Source organism: Oculina patagonica, chromosome 6, assembly GCF_052425735.1.
Source record: "Oculina patagonica isolate OP01 chromosome 6, crgOcupat, whole genome shotgun sequence".
Classification (NCBI taxonomy): Eukaryota; Metazoa; Cnidaria; class Anthozoa; order Scleractinia; family Oculinidae; genus Oculina; species Oculina patagonica.
This window is the reverse complement of record NC_135763.1, coordinates 12,885,044-12,905,034: the sequence shown is the minus strand read 5'-3', so window position 1 is coordinate 12,905,034 and position 19,991 is coordinate 12,885,044. Positions and strand designations below refer to the sequence as shown.

At 38.9% G+C, this 19,991-nt stretch overlaps 2 protein-coding genes across 2 annotated transcripts; one reads left to right on the top strand and one right to left on the bottom strand.

Moving 5' to 3' along the window:
• Positions 1-95: 95 nt before the first annotated feature.
• On the bottom strand, positions 96-1,587 carry LOC144657099 (uncharacterized). Its single transcript, XM_078517393.1, has 2 exons — positions 1,289-1,587; positions 96-674 (listed from the first exon to the last, which is right to left on the bottom strand). Exons 1-2 carry the CDS (start codon positions 1,539-1,541, stop codon positions 100-102), a joined length of 828 nt encoding a protein of 275 aa, XP_078373519.1. The 5' UTR covers positions 1,542-1,587; the 3' UTR covers positions 96-99.
• A 1,239-nt stretch (positions 1,588-2,826) lies between these two features.
• LOC144657096 (importin subunit alpha-7-like) lies at positions 2,827-18,040 on the top strand. The gene is made up of 13 exons (XM_078517388.1): positions 2,827-3,055; positions 3,173-3,262; positions 4,637-4,733; positions 5,595-5,686; positions 9,605-9,736; positions 10,102-10,190; positions 10,979-11,078; positions 11,869-12,032; positions 12,664-12,742; positions 14,202-14,327; positions 15,186-15,313; positions 15,908-16,083; positions 17,037-18,040. The coding sequence occupies exons 1-13, from the start codon at positions 2,933-2,935 to the stop codon at positions 17,228-17,230; spliced, it is 1,590 nt and encodes a 529-aa protein (XP_078373514.1). The 5' UTR covers positions 2,827-2,932; the 3' UTR covers positions 17,231-18,040.
• The last annotated feature ends 1,951 nt before the right edge of the window (positions 18,041-19,991 follow it).

The following is a 19,991-nucleotide window of genomic DNA, read 5'->3' as shown; positions in this document are numbered from 1 at the left end:
TTATCTTTTTTTTTTCAATTTTTAAAAATTACAACTCGCGTTTCAAACAACTGCAAAACTTGAATAATTGAATTTAAAACTTTTAAGAGATTATTTCGCCTAAGTGCGGGTCTTTGAATGGAAAGTGCAGCAAATTTGACTAGGGCGCGTGAGAGCCTGGGGCGACTTGAACCTAGTCCCCTTCTTGTCCGACTCCTGGCTGCCAGTCTCTCTTCCTTCAATTGCAACATAATTGAAATTCATTGGTTTAGGAAAAGCATCTTTTCTTTTCCAAAGCAATCTTTTCTGCTGTTCCGGCAACCAGCGAACGTGCAGTGGGCACCTAGGAAAGCCTAAATTTGATAGGCTTAGAGCGGCGCAGGCGTTTTCGGCGTTTTCTAAGACAACATGTGCACTGCATTCACTCTGAAAACTAATCTTCCTCACCGGGCCAAAATGGCTGAAAATTTTGTGGAGGGATTCCTCCGTGTAACAAGAAGCTGTACCGTGATTTCGCCAGCGAACAGTTAGCGTTGTCTGTGGTGGAGAGTGCTGTACGCTGTAAAGTTTCGTGTAGTCTCGCACAGTCTTTTCCAATTGACTCTGTTGGTATATACTTAACGGGCGGAGCCCCGAGCGCCATTTTGCTGCTGCCGGGTTATTTGGGCTGTACACCTCAAGAGCTCTTACAAGTCCTGAATAAGCAAAAAAAGTAAATTTAAACGGTCAAAAACTTAGCCGTAATCTCTATACTATCCCAAAAAGTCAAATCATTATTAACAAACATTCCGTTTAGTTGCCTGTACGAAACTACATAGATTGAGCAGCATATATAATCGTAATATTATATATCCTTGCCTTATAAATAATAAAGATGGTAAATATTAAGCTCGGTGATAAATAATGAAGACGAATTTTTCAACAATGACACGAGCATGGGACAAAGAGAAATTCTGAGTCCCCGACAGGAATCGAACCCATGCATATGGCCTCCCAGATACCGGTTGGGCGCTCTAACCAACTGAGCTACGAGAGACTCGTGGTGAGCTGGGCCATTTACTAGGTTGATATGTGACACGCGTCCTGCATACTGCTAGGATCAGCAATGTCGAAATCATCAAGTGTGTTGTATAGTATAGCGATATTTTAAGCTCGATTTCCTTTTCCGTTTTGTGTTCAAAAAAAAAATTCTTTAGCCTGTTTTCCTCAGCAGCTCATAAAATTCAAGTTTCCAGCTTTCCGTCCTGTGAGTCAGACATTTGGAGTCGGTAAGAAAACAGATATACTTATAAGTTGAATTGTCACATACCCGGAGATTCTCTTGTATAACCTTTCAAGCAGCTTATAGTAGGTCGGTTTTCAGTTTCTTTCTTGTCTCTTGTTCCATGCCGTGATGATGAATCACGTTTGCGGTTGTCCACCTCCCCAAACTTGGTTAATACGGCTGTTATCTGACTTGCATTTCCTCTTTCAGAAGTCTTCTTCGCCCAAAGCTTCTCGCGTGGTTTGCGTAGCGGGATCACTGCCATAACATTTTTAAGGCTAGCGCTAATAGTGGACATGTTGAACAAAAACCCTGAAAATTTAAAGTTCTACTGACTCACTTCAAGTTAGCGCTGCGATGCTACGCGTACGTCATAATTGAAGATCGTTGGTTCAAGTGCTCGCGCATTATTCTAAGTGCTGTTCAGCTTGGGTTAGTGCGCTGGACTCTGAGTTCGAGTCCTGGCCTAGTCCTAGTCGCTTCGTGTTATAGAAACTGGCATAAGCTCCGACCTGATGGGCCACTAAGCTCGTATGCAGACTTTTTACCCATTCAGCTTGGATCGCGCTGTGCCGTGGAGACTTAAATAACAAATAAAAGATGTTAGGGTCCTGACACCCATTTTGATAGATAACAAGGCAAACATACCGTAATGATTCGATTTAGCGCCCTCCTTTCAATAAGCGCCCCCTTCCGAATAAACGCCCCTCTTCGAATGTGTTTTTGTAAATAAGCGCCCCTATTCTAATAAGCGCCCCCATTCTAATTAGCGCCCCCGTTCTTATAAGCACCCCTATTCTAATAAGTGCCCCTGTTGTGGATAACTGCCCATACTGAAGTCATTGACGTCAACTAGATAAACTTCTGACCGTTCGCCGTACAGTTCATGTATATATTTACTGCTAAAATGAACAATTATTTTAAAAGTAACTGAACTTTAAACAATTTCTAACTGTTACAGTTTCTGTTATTGTTAGATACATTTGGTTGTTTCTCAAGAAATTAAATAAGCGCCCTGTCCCGAATAAGCGCCCTGTCTCGAATAAGCGCCCTCCCTCGAGGTGTCAAAAGTAAATAAGCGCCCCGGGCGCTAAATCGAATCATTACGGTACTTGTGCTGGATCAATGTTTGGAGTTATTGTGTTTTCAGTTTTTTATACACCTGAAGACTGCCGATCCGCAGGAAAATTTACAGACAAATAAATTGGCGCCACTTCTGCCAAAATGGTGCTGATATGAGCTTCTCAGCTCATCTATTTCCCGCATATGAGGATCTATTATAGGGGGTCCCACAGTCCGCAAATTACCGCCATACTTTCCTAGACCGCAAATTTCTTTTGTTTCCTGACCTTTCCTCCAAAGACCGCAAATTGCTTTTTTTCTTCCTTGCTAACCTACAGGCCCCTGTATCTACACTGTTGCGTGTGTTTTTCTGGGGAGTATAGGTAAAATTAACCTTTTCTGGCGTTCTTTTTGTAATCTCCTCTTCCCGCGCGCGTTTCGCTCGGGTGCATAAACTCGACGTTAAGACTGGGACCAAGTGGTTGATGTTGCGCAAGCGCACATTTTTAGGTGGAAGCACGCCACCCAGAAGAGCCGAAAAATTTCGCGAGACATTTTCAATTTCGCGGTCCGTCTTCCTCTTTTTTCTTTGTAAGATTTTGTGCTTTCCCTCGACCCGTCTTGAAGATGGCGACTCGGGCGAATGCACGATTGAAATCCTACAAGAACAAGGCGTTAGATTCTACAGAAATGAGAAGAAGGCGCGAAGAAGAAGGGGTCCAACTTCGCAAGGCCAAACGCGAAGAACAAGTATGTACCGAAATGACAGCATGCATTTGTAAATGACGTTTCGATCGATTTTCTTTCAAAGTTCCTTTTTGGATTCTGTAACGTCTATCGTCTTACCTTGATGATTTTAAACCCTAGATGTTTAAAAGAAGAAATGTAGATGTAACAGGAAAAATGTCCCAGCCAAGTGAACTGGAGACGTTGCTCACCACGAACCACGTTGGTCAGGTATGGAAAGCCTGCGATGCATGTGTGTGTCGCAATTCAAAACCTGACTTTTGTTCCCGTACAGAGTTCAGTCGTAAATCCCCAAAGTCAACAATACGATTTTATTGATATTATTGCTATAGTTATTTTTCTAAGTGCTTTGAAATTCTGGTACACTGTCTCTCATTTATTTATTATTAGTGACTACACCGCAACGGTTTGAATCCGGAAAAATTATAAGCTCTAAGCGATAAGCTAATGTTCAACAAGGTTTTGTGGACGTTTGATATTTTTAACGAAAATTAGCCTTGTACCTTTAATTACATGCAATGCCAATTTTTTAACGTTTCGAAAATCGTAATATGAAAATATATTTATTAAAATGTACAAAAAAATATTTTTAATTACACGTCATACATTGAAAGGTATTTCTTTGGTATGATACTTTTGTGTATGATTATTTAAAAAACAACTTAAATGCCCCTAGAGTTGTTTCCTTTTTATTATTCCTTGATAAATAATTTTTTTGTAATATGTTTACCATAAAATACTAAATGGTATTTGCTTTAAATTTTTCCCAAACATATATTTTGCTTATTCAACTCACAATAAAAAGTCAGTTTAGCTAAGATCACCCATGAAGTAATTTTACTTTTTTAAAAAAGTAACAAAAACAAGCAAATACTCTTATTTGATTTAATATTTTTATAAATTATAAATTTCTGAAGTAAGCATGTGACTCTGCAAAACTTGATTAATTCATCTTAATTTTTCATGGCTAACATTTACAATTTTTAAACCATTACCAGAGAAAGTATTTTTGGTCTCCTTATAGTTTCATTGTAAAATATGATGTATAAAAGACATCTTAGTGTGTATATTGTGTCTCGCAAGGCATATTCTAAAACCTAAAACTATGAAGCAAAACTACCAAAATGAAACTGGCGAGACAACTGTAAGCGCACTTTGGTTAGCCTGAATAATGCTTAGGCTAACCTGTTTACTGTTAGCTCTCACTTATGTCAATGGGCTTTGCTTGTTTCGGTGTTTTTGTTTCATTTCACCTTTTACAGTTGTTTTGGCCTTTTTAGTTTGGTCTTCTCATTTTGGCAGGTTTTGTTTGCTGTTTTGGATTTTAATACATGTTAACTGGCAGGATGATACTTTTGGTGAGCCTGTAGGGTGGGATAGATTCAAATGATCAGTAAAAATGTACAGTGATACTACATAATATGAAAATGTCTTAAAAGAGTTTCATCCAACATTTTCTTTTTCTGAAACTTTGACCTTCAATCATTATTAAACCAGTTTTATAGTAAAAGTATATTTGAACTTGTTTTGTGCATTGTTTGTACTTCACTAAGAGTTGAATGATAATTTGTGATATTTTTTCAGGGTGTATTTTCTCCTGATGTAGTGGAAGCTTTATACTCAGAAGACCCAGAAAAACAATTAGCAGCTATGCAAAAATTCCGAAAACTTCTATCCAAAGGTTTGTTTATGTTTCAAAACTTCCTTGATTGAAATACAATGTGATTGTGTCAGTGCTTTTCCTTTTTTGTGGTACCTGTACCTTCAGCTTGTTTTGTTGTTATAAGCTGGGACATGTGTCTTGTAGAATTTAGAATGAAAAAAAAACTTTTAACAGAGTGACAGTCAAACTTGCATTTTCTAAACCTATACCGTAAAATTCCGATTATAAGCCCCCCCCCGGTTATAGGCCCATCAACCTGGAAACAAAAAAATACATCAGGTTATAAGCCCCCCTGGATATAAGCCCCCTCTACCGGATGACAGTACTGAACAGGGCTAAATGTTGCTTTTTTGTGCATTTTAACTTAAAAGCATATTTCGATCAACACTCCTGAGGCTCTTTTCGAAACATTTTTTTCCTTCCGCTTATAAGCCCTCTCGAATATAAGCCCCTCCGCTTATAAGCCCACCCAAAAACCCTTACGAAGTTGTAAAAGCCCAGGGCTTATAACCGAAATTCTACGGTATTCTCTGTATAATTGAGTTTTGATAGTTTGTGACATCCTGTTATGTACCGGTACCAAACTTAAAGATGCCACGCACAATTTCTCGAACCTCCCACAGAAACAAGAACTGGCAAAACTGGTTCAAGAGATTGGGAGTGATACTGCAGTAATTGACTAAGTTAAGCAAATCCAAGGGAAATGACTTTTGGTTCGAGTTAGCGGAAGCTTCAAGAAAATCGAAGGTTCAAGAATTTGGGATTCCACTGCGTATATCACTATTTTAAACCAAACCTCTCCCCTTTATCTGTATGATTACACCAAAGTGAAAGGTGTTATTATTTTTTAGTTACTTAACTTGTTCTCGTTGGTTTTAGAACCTCACCCACCAATTAACGATGTGATTAGATGCGACGTTATTCCTAGATTTATATACTTCTTACAACGAAATGACAATAGCATGTTACAGGTAAGTGATGTTTATCCTTTAAGCATTGATCAATGTACTGGTTTATGTATACTGTCCAGTGCTATAATCATTACATGACTTTTGTATAAGTCTCTCACAGTTTCATATATTATCTTTTTGTTTGTTTGGCCACAAAAAGTAGTTTATTTTATTATTCCAAGCTGATACAATGAAATCAACCTAAATATATAACCACTTAATTCCATGAAATGTCAGTCCATTTTGTAATTTGTATTTTCTCTCGAACCAATCAAGTTTCCAGAGGACTGGCAGCTTCTCTCTTAGAAATGTTTTCAATATTTGGAAAATTTGCATAACTTTAAAGTGGTACTATGATCAAAATTTTACCTTCCCTTTTCTCTTCGGTTTTTGAAAGTACTTACATTAAATAGTAACCTTGCCAAATTTTAAGTTCAAATTCGAATTGGAAGACCACTTATTTCACGCGTAAACTTCGGCTTTGGCTTGCCGCCATTACTAGATTCAAAAATGTCCGAGGACCAAATAGAGATCTGGAACTAGTTGGGGCGAGAGCATGCTGACGTCATATGCGCATCAACAAAATGGCTTCTTCGAAGGCTGGAGTGACCGATCTGGAAAAACATTGGTTTTCTTTTTAATCTGTAGTGATGTAGAAGCCGTATTTACTGCGCAAATGTTTTTTAAACATACTTCAAGGCATCTCCAGGTCACTTTTGCACAACATAGTGGCAGAAAACATTTCAAGAGGCGAAATTTCGTGACATCTTTACTCGCCCGAACCACGCAAGATGAATAATAGATCGTCTGATAACTTTGAGGGAAACTTGTACTCTTGGAAATGCTTTATAGATATTTCTCCCTGCAACCATTGTGAGGTTAAATTCTTCAACTATCCAAGGGAAGTGAATAGAATAGAACGCTTCGAATTATCTACAGTGAGTTTACTGTATTTGCTCCTTTTTAGAAGCAAAACATTGGGTGAGTGGCGTAATTTACTTCTGTTGCTCAAGCTCTCGTGTTCTAGAATAGTCATTTTTAAATTTATTGTAAATACTTCATGTCAAAAAGGTAATTTTTGGGCAAATCGGCCTGTATGTTCCTGAATTATATCCTCTATTGTACAAATAAACTTAAATAAATTCGCACGAGGCGGTACATTATGTAAAAGTACATACAGAGGATGCAAAGCTTAGCAATATCTTTTTACTGATTATATGTACTGAAAATGTTTTCATTGTAGTCCTCTGTATACACTGTAGTCTTAATAAACTCACCAGCACGTCTTCAGTGTTGGTCACTTGTTTATTTCTGCCATGCAATATAAAACACTACAGTAGGACTGTACTTCATTGTGCACTTATAGTATTCATTAACATTTTTTGAGTAGTAATCTCAGGATAGAACAGTGTTAGCCTGTCTCAGAGACATACATGCTATCCGGATTTTACTCAGTATATCTTTATTATATTTAAGTACAACAGGGGCCATGAGCTATAATTATGACCTGTGCCAATCAGTCATGCTGTGTGCAACAGAGCACTGTTGAAATCCTAGCTACTCTTTATTTTAAGTTTGCAATATATTTATTTTTGGCATGCTTTTTTTGTTCATAAGTTGAGAATGTAGTAGCCAACAATAAATCACGTGAATGTGCCAGAGAACCCCTGAGCTGCTGATCCATCATAATTTCTAACACAAGTACAGTCAAATCTGTACTATAAATAAAAATGTTGTATTGATTGAGGTGAGGTGGCCTAAGTGTAAGTTGTCGGACTCCGGATCAAGCGGTTCAGGTGTGGACTCTTACTGGTGTCATTGTGCTGTGTTCTTGGGCAAGACTACTCTCATGGTGCCTCCTCTCCAAGTGTAGAATGGGAACTGGCAAATTGATGGTGTGACGAGGGCGTGCAAGTCTAGTTGCTTGGTGGGCAACTAGACTTGCATGCAGACCTTGCCTTTTTGTAACAGGGGGGCAATTTTGAGGTCACACAGGACCCTTGCAACCATTATATATGTATTTATTTAAAGAGTATACACGAACTGCGAAGCCGACAACAAATACAGTCAAACCTGTACCATAAATAAAAATGTTGCATAGCAATGGGGTAGTTGTTTTGATTTAGGTGCGGTGACCTAATGGTCAGTGCGCAAGACTCTTAATCAAGCTGTTCAGGTGTGAGCCCAGACCAGTGTCATTACATGTATGTGGGGGAGTGATGCAATTGTACTTCCATCTCATCCAGGTTGCTTAATCCTACTTAAACCAAGATATGCTTTGGCCTGATGGGCAAGCAGGCTTGCATGCAGACTTTGCCTTTTTGCATCAAGGGAGCAATTTATTTAGGGTGGTATACGGAGCTGGCTTGTTTACAGTCACATTAAGTTGACACAAGATTAGTCCCAAAATTGAACTCTCAATTACATACACATACTGCAGATGCACAATGTACTGCCAGTGATATTCTTTTGAAAGAGCCACTGTCATATTGCATATGATACCATAAAAAAATATTTTCTTGAGTAGATGCCAGACCCCGACTCAACGCAGGTTTCATTTAAATGCCGGTTCAAAACTGGAAACGTTTGATCAAGGTCCCAGTGTTTGTTTGAGGTCCAGGTGTTCCTGTTTATGAACTTAAAACTTTATACCCTTAATATTATTTTACTTGTTGCCATGTTGTGCATATATTGTTTGAGTTATTTTTATCATCAAAAAATCACGGGACCAAGAGGAAAACAAATGGGTGAAATGAATAAGAAAAACTACTCCTACCCAGTTTTGCTGCTACTTGTGGGACAGTAAAATAGAGTGAAGGACTCTATACTGATACAGCATTCAAATGGTTTTCTTATTTTAAGAAACAGGAATACTGAGTGTTGGCTGAAGCTGGATGTCTGAAGTGTTATTACCCATTAAAACACTTAGTTTTAAAAAGGTTTATTACCTGTATTGTGGTCAAGGAAGGTAAAACTGTATAAAACTCAAGGAGCTAAATCCATTGATCACCTGCATCATCTTGTTGACTTTAATTTTTCTGTATAAATTTTACATTATTTCATGTTTATAAAGCTTTTTTCGGAATAAACAGCTGAGATAGATTTTATGCCCATGGCGTGTATGATAGATTACAAGAATGAAAACAACAGTAAAGATCATTTCAATCCTTCGCAAACGGCAAAAGCAACCTACATGTATATATATGCAGAGCTCTCTATTAATTCAAACATTGCAGACATTTTATCCTAACTATTCAATGTCGTTCTCATCATACCATGTATTCAAACGAATGTAGTCCATGAATCGCCGTTCCTCTTCGTTCTTTGAGGCTTCTTCGATTGGACAAGAAGACGGCAGCTTCGTTGTAGGCATACAGCGCCAAAACCTCATCGATCAAATGAAGTATTTGCATACAAACATTGCCTTTTAGACCGACGTCAAACGGCTTTAAATTCTCATTATAAGAAACGATACCGCTAAATTGCAATGTCTCTTCGTTGCGGCTCTCTTGGGTTTCGCCACCGGGCAAACTAGACGAAGAATTTGTCGAAGAAATATCTTTTATAACCCTGTTTATTCTCAGTATATTCTCTCTTGGAACACTCGAAGCTCGAAGCGACGATGCGCATATGACGTCACGGACCAACTCATGCGTAAATCCGCTTTTCAGTACAGTCGCTGGCTCACTTTAGACGTCCGAGTAATGGCGGACGGGTTTTCCACGATTTTCGGCAAGCTATTTCAAGGCTAATATTGCTCGCAACGTTCTAAATTCTAGCGCGCTAGTTAAATATAGACTTATTGAACAAATTGACTTTAGAAAAAGACGAAAAGAAAAACAAAAATTTTGGTCATAGTAGCACTTTAAGCTTGAACATTTTTACATTAACTACAACTCGGGACCATAATAATATCAACCATTTTTGTTGTTTTCAAAGTTTGAAGCTGCATGGGCCCTTACGAATATTGCGTCTGGTACATCACCGCAAACTCAATGCGTGGTACAAGCAGGAGCAGTGCCTGTCTTTATTGGATTACTTGAATCTCCTCAAGTAGATGTTCAAGAGCAGGTCAGTGGCTGTTATAGTTTACGCATACTGTTCTAGAGGCCTAGTGTCCTAGAGTTCCAAATTAAAGGTTTTGAGATTGTCCATGACATCAAAATACAACTGAGACAACCACAAATTAATGTGCCATGTGATTTCTTAAAACAATTAACCAATAGACTGTGGTCATGGCGGCTATATTGGAGGAGTGAAACAATAGAATGATTTTCCTTTTGGGAAAAAAATTCATTTTTATGCAAATATATTTTATTGTTTCACTCCTCCAACATGGCTGCCACAAACATACTCTATTTGTTATGGCATTGGTTGATTTTTCATTGTTGGGCCTCTGTATTGTTTCTAATGCTGTTGTTTTTGTATTATTCTAGGCTGTGTGGGCTCTTGGGAATATTGCTGGAGACAGTGCAGAATGCAGAGACTATGTTCTAAACCTAGGAATGTTACAGCCAGTGCTGGAGTAAGTTTTCGCAAATATGATAGATTGTGTTTAGTTTACAAAGAAGATCGGATGCTCTTTGGGTACTTTTATATGACAATTTGAATCAAGTCTAATTCCCCCTTTCTCCTTAATGTTTTGTTAATCCCCAAAAGAATATCTCGTACACTGAACGGTTTTGTTTTGGGAAAGTGGAACTGTTGCAGGTTAAATTTTGTTTTCAGGTTAAATCCGTTTCCATCTTAGTTTAATCTGTTTCAACCAGAAGATAACAATCTTCTGGACTTCCTTTTAATGAATTCAAGTTATTTATGTCATTTGTCAAAGTGTTATCTTCAATTTGAGGCAGATCAATCTAGGTCGGAAATGGATTTAACCTGAAAATGAATTTAACCTGCAAGACAACCACTATTTGATGTGCAATTAGGTTTTCTTTCCTATTTACATGCATAGAAGTGTCTCAGGGACTGTTGGTGCAAATTATTTTCACCATAACTGTGTAAAAGCAAGAATAGCTTAACCTTGATGTCCTCAGAGACATAACAAGAAATAACTTAATCAACAATTTTGTTGTTGTTAACATTGGGGGGTGGGGAAGGGTTGGATTGCTGCCAACATTGTTCTTAACAGATGAGGAGAAATTGCTTGTTGGCAACAGGAAGGAAAGCCCTGTGGCATTTCTTGAATTTGACACACTGTTTTGTAGCTAGAATTTTTGTGCCAATATCTGTTATTAGTGGTTTGTTCTCCACCAACCTACATGTATGGCAATTTTTATAACTGAATTATTTTTCAATTCCTCCTCACAGGCTCTTAAAACAGTCACCAAGACTGTCAATGACAAAAAACCTTGTTTGGGCACTGTCCAATTTGTGTAGAGGAAAGAACCCACCACCAGATTTTTCAAAGGTATGCTACATGAAAATCTGACTAGTTTAAACTGACAGTGTCAGTAAAATCTATAGAAAAGCCTGTATACAATTTAAAATATTAGCGATGATGATGATGATGATGATGATGTTGATAAAAGTGATGATGACAAAAATGAAAATAATGATAATGATGGTGATAATAATGACGATGATGTTGTTGATGGTGGTAATGATGATAAAGGGGATGACAATGACTACGATGACAACAATGATAATGACTATTCGTATAGTGATGATCGTCCGGGTGAGAGGAGTTCTGAGGAGAACTGTTGGGGACTGACGGCCGGCAGTGTCGGGGTGTCGGGTCTGGTCGTCACCCGGCCTCCTCGGCGGTGCTGCACGAGACACTGAACCGAGCGCGGTGTGATGTCAACAATCACTCTGCGACCTCACATCGACTGGACTCTGCTGTGCCTCAGTACTAACTTTCGCTCTGCTGGCACAAACAGAACAGACGCCTATCAACAGATGTCAACAACCACCCACTTCCGGAGGGCGCCGAGGGACACAGACGGAACAGAACGAAAGACGGGAGCGACAACGAAACCACGGTCTCAGCATCAGCTGCCTCGGACGACCATCATACTGAACTGACTGGAGACTCCTCAGGGTCAAACGTCAGTCACACAGCTCTCTCTCTCCCCGGACGATCACACTTACGAACTACTGATACTCTGGGTTCAAACATTATTAATGATAATGACAGTAATATTGATGCGTATGGCAGTGATGCTTTTCAGTGAGACAAGCTGTTTCTTTTCTTCCAGGTGTCTGCATGCCTGCCAGTGTTGGCTCGTCTTCTCTTTATTAATGATCCTGATGTCCTTGCTGACTCGTGCTGGGCACTGTCGTATCTCTCAGATGGTCCTAATGAAAAAATCCAAGCTGTTATAGATTCTGGCGTTTGTAGGAGACTAGTGGAGTTATTAATGTAAGAGTCAGTCTAATGCTGAATTTCACAACTTGTTCTTACCATGTCACTCGTCACAGGGCCTGTTTAGGTGCTTTGGTATTGTTGGGCTAATACCACTCTACTCAGTCTTTAGAACTGTATTTTGAGCAAAGAACAGTTTACACTGTAAAATGTTGTAATGTAATAAATTGTAAATCTTGTAATGGTTAAAAGACTTATTTTTTAAGGACCAAGGTAGGTGTATTTTCAGAAATGGAAAGCAAGTTTAACTTTAAAAAAATAGTTGGACTTCTGTTCTAAAGGAAGGCTGTCTGCATCTGACGAATTTAAAGTGCATATACGACTACCACAAGTTAAAATTCTCTTAGTGAAATAAAAATCAAGAAATGTTCTGCAGTCATCATAGCCTATAAACATACTGTAACAAAATTATACAATACAAAACAAACTGTACAATAGGAAGCCTATAATCTAAAGAAATTGTATTAATTTTTTTTAAGCTATACAAGCTGGTGGGATTGTATAAATGAAGCTCATCATTATTATTTTGGTATCTGAGATTTTAAGGAGGCAAATTTTTGGAATGTCACATTGTTACAAAGATGGCAGCTTTCCTGTAATACTTATTCTGATATCTTATTTGTGGCAGGCACAACCTTAGTCATGTTGTTTCAGCGGCTCTCAGAGCAGTGGGAAATATTGTGACAGGTGATGATGTGCAAACCCAGGTATGTCTGCGGTTTGTTGTTATTTAAGCTTGGTTTTCACTAGCAACGCAAGCACAAGCGCAAGCACAAGCAGGATCACACAAAAAGGACAAATTTTAATCCTTGTGCTTGTGCTTTTACTTGAGTCAAAGCCATTTTCACGGAGAAATAAGAGCTGTTATCTGTGCGCCTGTGCTTGCGTTGCTAGTGAAAACCAGGCTTTATTCTTTTTTGAGATTTTAAACATACATGTAGCATTGTTTTTTTTATTTATTTTTGAAATAAGTGTTACCATAGTCAGAATAATCATTTTATAACTTGTTAGCCTTCAAATACAGCTAGTTTTTTTATCTTCTGATTCGTTGGATGTTATCAAAAATGCCCAGGGATAATCAAACAAGAGGGGGAAAAGTGGCTACTTAATATACAAGTTGTCAGAGTAATCAAATATTATGGAGTACTGGTTTCTGTATTTTTATGGAGTACTGTATTTCTGTATTATTATTACCGTATTTATTCGGTTATAAGGCGCACGGTTTTTTCAAGGAAAATCTGTTTTTCTGTGAAAAGTTTATGCCAAAATTGGGGTGCGTCTTATAGCCGAGTATTTTCGCCCAACAAAATCTTATGACCGCCATTTTACCGGAACTTACAAATAAAACAAGAGAAATGAAAACACTTAATGTTGGTCATTGACTTTTAGAACAAGAGAACAGATATAAGAAACAGCAAGTTTCAATGTAAAGTTTATTGTCACGTATGTCACGTTTATTGTCACAAGTTTTAGCAACGCGTGTTTATGCCAGCATTTTGTTGAAACAGACAAAGAAAATCAAGCATACTCATATGGAACAAACCTTTCTAAGCCTGGAATGTTGGAAATGACTTTAGAAGACAGGGAAAACACCAAAAAAGCTTGAGACTCTTTTAAAACCACTCAATAAACAAAGTACGAAGCGATACGAAGCATGCTTGAGAACTTGGTAACCAAGCTTCAAACTCAGTGGTTACTGAAAACTACACATCTGCCAGGTTACTAAGCAGCTAAATTCGAAGCATGAACGATGGAAAGGTGTTTTGCTCAAGCGGATTTACGTCTTTTTTAGCAAGAAATATTACCTTTTCACTTGAAGATTGTGCCAAGGAGTATGAACAACATTCAATCATTCAAATTTTGTAAGGAGAACTGTTCTTAAATTGATCACCGAATCTTTTCAACTCTCCAACTCATGGTGCGTCTTATAACCGAGTGTTTTTGGAAAATTTTCAGTTTGGAAACTTAGCATGGCAAAGTTGCCAAGTTTGGGGTGCGTCTTATAACCGAATGCGCCTTATAACCGAATAAATACGGTATTATACTATTATTGCATATTATTATTATTGCAGTCCTAGCTTTAAAGGAATTTCTTAATGTAAAATAGAAATAGAATACTTATTTATTGTGTCAATGAAATTGATAACCACAAGTTTGCTTTGATAGGTGATCCTCAACTGCAATGCGCTTCCTAGTCTATTACATTTACTTAGCAACTCTAGAGAAAGCATCAGAAAAGAGGCGTGCTGGACAATTTCAAATATCACGGCTGGAAATAGAGCACAGATACAGGTATGACTGAGTTTCCTGTCATGCGTGGTTTTCATAGCTAATCATACCTGGTATGCTTTGACACCATATCAAGCAAGTTTGGTGAGATGTGGTCGAGCCAAAATACCCAAAGCAAGACCAAACAGGCCTGATATACAGCCAAGGCATAGCACAAAGGTCTTATTAGATATCTACGCTACCCACATTCAGCCAAAAATACAATGTTATCATCAAGTCAGTGACTCGTTATCACAGAAAAGTCAGGAAAGTAGGCTAAGATTTTGATAAGATCATTGCAAATTTGGGTTCAGTTAAGAAAACATCAAGTTTGTAAAGGTCAACACACGCAAGGGGACTAGTCACAGGGACTTGTTGCAAGGAGACTAGTCACACACACAGTACACACGAAGGTACTAGTCAGGCCTATTAGTAAAAAGTTGCAGGGATAAGACCCCTGTAGTGTTTACATGAAGGGACTAGTCTCAGAGACCGACCGCTTTGGTTTTTGATTGGATGCTTTTTCATTTTGGTTGCAGGGACTAGTCGCACAAACAATACACACGAAGGGACAAGGAAGTCCCACAAATTCAAACCAGTTTGAATTCGCAGGGACCAAACTTTTGTCGCTGCGACTAGATTTTTTGACCAAATTGGGTAGTTCATGTGAAGGTATTTGGTCTCCAGGACTAGTCACGTGGACTAGTCCCCCTCGTGTGTTCTAACCTTGACACCTGCTTGAGCTTATGCAGCCATTTTCTTTATTTCCTTGATTAAGAAAACTCACCTGTAGAGTTGTCACTACTCCCATGAATATATGAATACCTGAGTAATATGGTATCTTTTTTTCTAATGCATGCTCTCTCTTTCCTTTAAACACAGTTGGTGATTGATGCCAATATTATTCCAATGTTGGTGGAGATCCTTAGCAAGGCAGAATTTAAAACAAGAAAAGAAGCAGCATGGGCCATCACCAATGCCACGTCTGGTGGAACAGCAGAACAGATCAAGTTGGTTGAACTTTAATTAGTAATGCGTAAATGTTACATAAACAAGCTTTGAAACTGTCTTTCTCTAGATTTGTAATGCACTACACTGTACTTGTGATGTCACATATGCTTATAAACTTGTAATAATAATAGTGCAATATAGGTGTCGAGGCAACATTGCTGAGTGGCTAGAGCATTGGACTTAAATTCTAGTGCTTTCAGGTTTAATCTTTGCACCTCTCCACTTCACTGTAGCTGGATTTGTTCTCAGCCACATAATTTTCCCAAGTTAACTCCTTGGCCAAGTATGGCCAACTTGGCCATACTTATAAAACAGGGAACTGGTCTGCCTCCTGCCATTTGCGATTCTTAACTGTGTTTCAATGTTCATTTACAGTGCTAGAGTGCTAGAATTGTTTTGGTGTTTGCAAACACTAGTGAGGAGTTGAGTGGTTAAATGTTGTCCCTGTTGAGGAGTGGTTAAATGAGAATTTTAAACTGTACTTTAAGATACGTTGTCACCCTAATTTTTTTTTTTATAAATTTGAACTTTTCGTAGTGTGATATATGCTTAATTTCTTTAAACACAACACACCTTTTTTTGTGCTTCAACAGATACCTAGTAAGCCAAGGAGTTATAAAGCCTCTGTGTGATCTACTGACTGTTATGGATTCAAAGATTGTTCAAGTAGCACTCAGTGGATTGGAGAACATCCTGAGAGTTGGAAAACAGGAAGGGTTTCAAAATGATGGCATTAACCAGTTTGCTGTTATGGTCGAGGAAGCATATGGTAAGTCACGCAACACTGTGTTACATGATGTCACGCAACATTATTACGTGATGTCAAGACCCAAGGACGCTCGCAAAAGATTTCAATACCATTCAGTGTTCTCTGTACATTTTTTGTTACCCCAGTCCAAACCTGTGACATAGATGCCTGGTAGTGTCTAAGATACTACGGTACTTTATCTGGCAATCATTGGAAATGTCCCACACCCAATGTCAGTCTTTGTTTTCACAGGCAGAGCATCTCCTTTCTCCCCATCTTTCCCTCATCTACAGAAAAAAAACTATTAAGCAAGGCACACACTAGGGGACTAGTCACAGGGACTTATCCCTTAATGTGTACACACTCACCTAGAAAATCGACCGATTAGTGGGTTTATTGGTCCCTGCAACTAGTCCCAGATGCCAGATATCAAACCAGTTTAATTCGTGGGACTAGTCGCAGGGACCAAAAATGTGGTGTCTGCGACTAGAATTTCAATGCAAAATACGAGTACACACTAGTGGACTGGTCCTAGAAGCAACTCCCTGCGACTGGTCCCCTAGTGTGTGCCGACCTTTACTGTCTGTGTCCCATTGTGTCCAAAAATGCATTGCAAGAGTTTATTCAATGCTCCATTCTGAAGCAGAAACTTTCAAACGTGGCTCAAAGTCCTTAGAAACGCCTCTAATTTCCTTCTCCCCCAAATCTAAAGCCTTTGTTATTTTACTGATTTCTGAAAGCTCGCATTTTTTTTCCTATCTTTAATTTAACTACCCCAAGCGTCGCACACATTAATTATACATGTAGCGTGATCTTTCACGTGATGATATATTTTTTTATTTATTTGAAATGTACAAAACTTTGTTAAGGCCAGTTTTGGCGGAATGCGAGAAAAGAGCTCGAGATTGGTTTTTGATGCATAAAGCACCGTTTGTATTAAATTTAACAGCGTGAAATTTTTTGTTCTTCTCCAGGTTTAGACAAGATCGAATTCCTTCAGAGTCACGACAACGAAGAAATCTACAGAAAAGCTTTTGAGATAATCGAGTACTACTTCAGCGGCGAGGACGAGGACGAGAAACTCATGCCAGGCATCGATCAGAATGCGGATCAGTTTCAATTTATGCCTGGAGTCAACATGCCTCAGGAAGGCTTTCAGTTCAACTGAGACTTGACTACATTCCCCCGTCTGGTCCCTACTGGGGACAAGAAACACCCCTTTAGGCAATGAAGGAGTCGTGGACGATAGTCCGACACTCCCTTCCCCTCCCCTCATTACCCAGCCACGCACACACTTGAATTGAGTGTGAAGAGCGCGCCTATGCCCATCGCGTGTGAGTGAGTAGAGAGAGTGAGTTACAGGCAGTCCCTATCTAACGACCCCCCGTAATGAAGACCCTCGCGAGGACCCCCTACCCCGTTGATAGGAGGCGAAAAAGAAAGTGCCCCCAAGGATAATTCTCTGAAAGAAATTTGCCCAAGGATAATTCCCCGAAAGAATTTACCCCAGGATAACCCCGAAAGAAAGTAACCCAAGGATAATCCCCCAAAAATGTAACCCAAGGATAATCCCCGAAAGAAAGTGCCCCAAGGATAAATCCCTGTACTAGTGGCAAAAAAAAGAAACGAGAGCGCAAGAGAGTGGATAGTTATATTAGCTTTGTTCGGACTTCGTCCCGTGCAGAAAAAAAAAAATGCACAAAGCACTTATTGACTTTAACCAAGCGAAGCCGAGAACTTTACGAAATTTTGAAAGCCAATGGTGTACAGAACAAACGCATTAGTGAGATCGATTGAATGTTACAAAACAAATTCGATAATAACCTTTGCTTAGTTAAGTTAGCATCATGGTTTGCTTCAAGGTATTAAGCATTTTTTAATTTAACGCAAAGACTTGATATTATGCCAATAGCTTATCGAAGATGCTGGAAAAAAGCTTGTATATACACAATAAATATTCCGAGAGTTTGTATTTGAAGTGATGTTCTGTTAGTCCTTTTGTTTTGTCACGCAAACTTTCCTCTCCTCCCCCTGGCGAAAAGGTTGCGTGACGAGCCCGAAGTATGGTTACATTGAAGACAAACGTTATTTTTCTTCGCTTTACGTGGTCTATTTCAGTTTACCGAGAAAAAAAAACGAATGTTACTGTAAGTTCTTTCTCGTTGCCGGTGTTGCCCTCAATACTTAACAAATTCTTACACGGACTTAGTAAAAACGTAAAACAACGTTCATAATACAACTTGTAAAAAAGACGTTTCGGCCGAGAACCTTCGTCGTTCCTTGGTTTCAATATGACAAAAAAATGCAACGGCTTACTTAACACATTTGCGCGTGCGCGACTGACTGACTGACTGACTGCTGTGCGAGACAGCGAACATTACGCAAGATCTAGACCGTGTGGGTGGCTCCTCCTAAAATGTTCTGCAATTGGTATAGGATTTAATGGAGCCGAAACCAATTGTGGAATTGCACGCATTTTAGGCATCCTACTGACGAACGGTTACGGCAATTAGATATTTTCAGGAGCGCCATCTGTCCCTTAGAATTGTACATATCTGGAATTTCTGTAAGTTTATTTCCTGCAATCTGTGTCTGCAAATTTCCCTGCCACGCTTCAAGAAACGCCACTATGCTATAGTCTAATTTATTTGCAAATCAGTTTGCATATTGCGAAAACAAAAACATAATAGTATCATTAAGGTGAAACTCAAAGCCAAGTTATCTAATTCTACCAACTTTATATAAATTACAAATTAGATTTATCACAAATTAGCTACTACGAATTAGATTTAGAAAATTTGGAACAAAAACTTAAAGATTATTCGTACATCGAAATCTGAAAAATGCCGAAAAGGCAATCACGTTTTTGTACAACTGAACGGCAGAATATTTTATAAATTTTGAAAGACAATTATTTACAACATTGGGAAAACGCAATAGGAAAGTGGAAGAGTCCTTAAATTCCTATATACGAATTATAGCGTAGGACTGAGCGGGTATTAAAGGGGGTGGGGGGAACAGCAAAAAATGTGCTTCATAAAAGGGGAAGGTCAGGAGAATTTGAACATAGCCTCCCTCCATTTAATTTGCACGAGCCTTCCCCCGTCTACGTTAATGACAGGTCCCTTAGTTCAATTTTAAATCTGATTAAATGAAAGTGTAACTCGAAAGAAAACATCAGAATTTTTTTAAAACCTGCAAAAGACACGGGCACGCGAATTTTCTTATTTCAGTGTGGAAGCATGCTACTTTTACATTCCACCTGGCCAAATGATTGTTGAACCGAAATTTAGTTTAAGAGTTTCGATTCCTATAAGCTTAAAAATCTTTAGTTGTCGACAGCCTCTGCTTGACTGAAATGGCATTCGTTTGCATCGTACTGCATTGCTAGCGTCCTATAAATGCAGCCATTATCAGCTTAATGGAAAATAGGTAGAGGTTAAGCCCCCGGGGGGGGGGGGTACTCCCATAAATTTCGGATAGGGGTGTGCCGCCAAGGTTCTTAAACCCTGACCCTATTTAAGGATAAAGAAAGCGAAAATTGATACCCTATTTAAGGCCCAAAACCGAAAAATGACTCCCTATTCAAGGGGAGAAGAAGCATTCCGCGACGACCCAAATAACGGCTAACCGCGCACGACAAGACACAAATCTTTTTAAAATCGCTTTACTAATACCTGAACAGAAAATTCAGTTTTAAGCCCTTTTTTTTGTTTAGCTGGGCGTTTATTTTAGCTAATAAAATTTAAGTACCCTATCTAAGGATCACACCGGGAACACATTGTCAAAAGGAGCAAAAATGATACCCTATTTAAGGACTGAGAACCTCAAAAACCATACCCTATCGGTCGGCACATACCTATATAGGCCACATATGGGAGTACCCCCCCCCCCCCCGGGAGGTTAAGTCTGTATTCGCGGCAGATGTT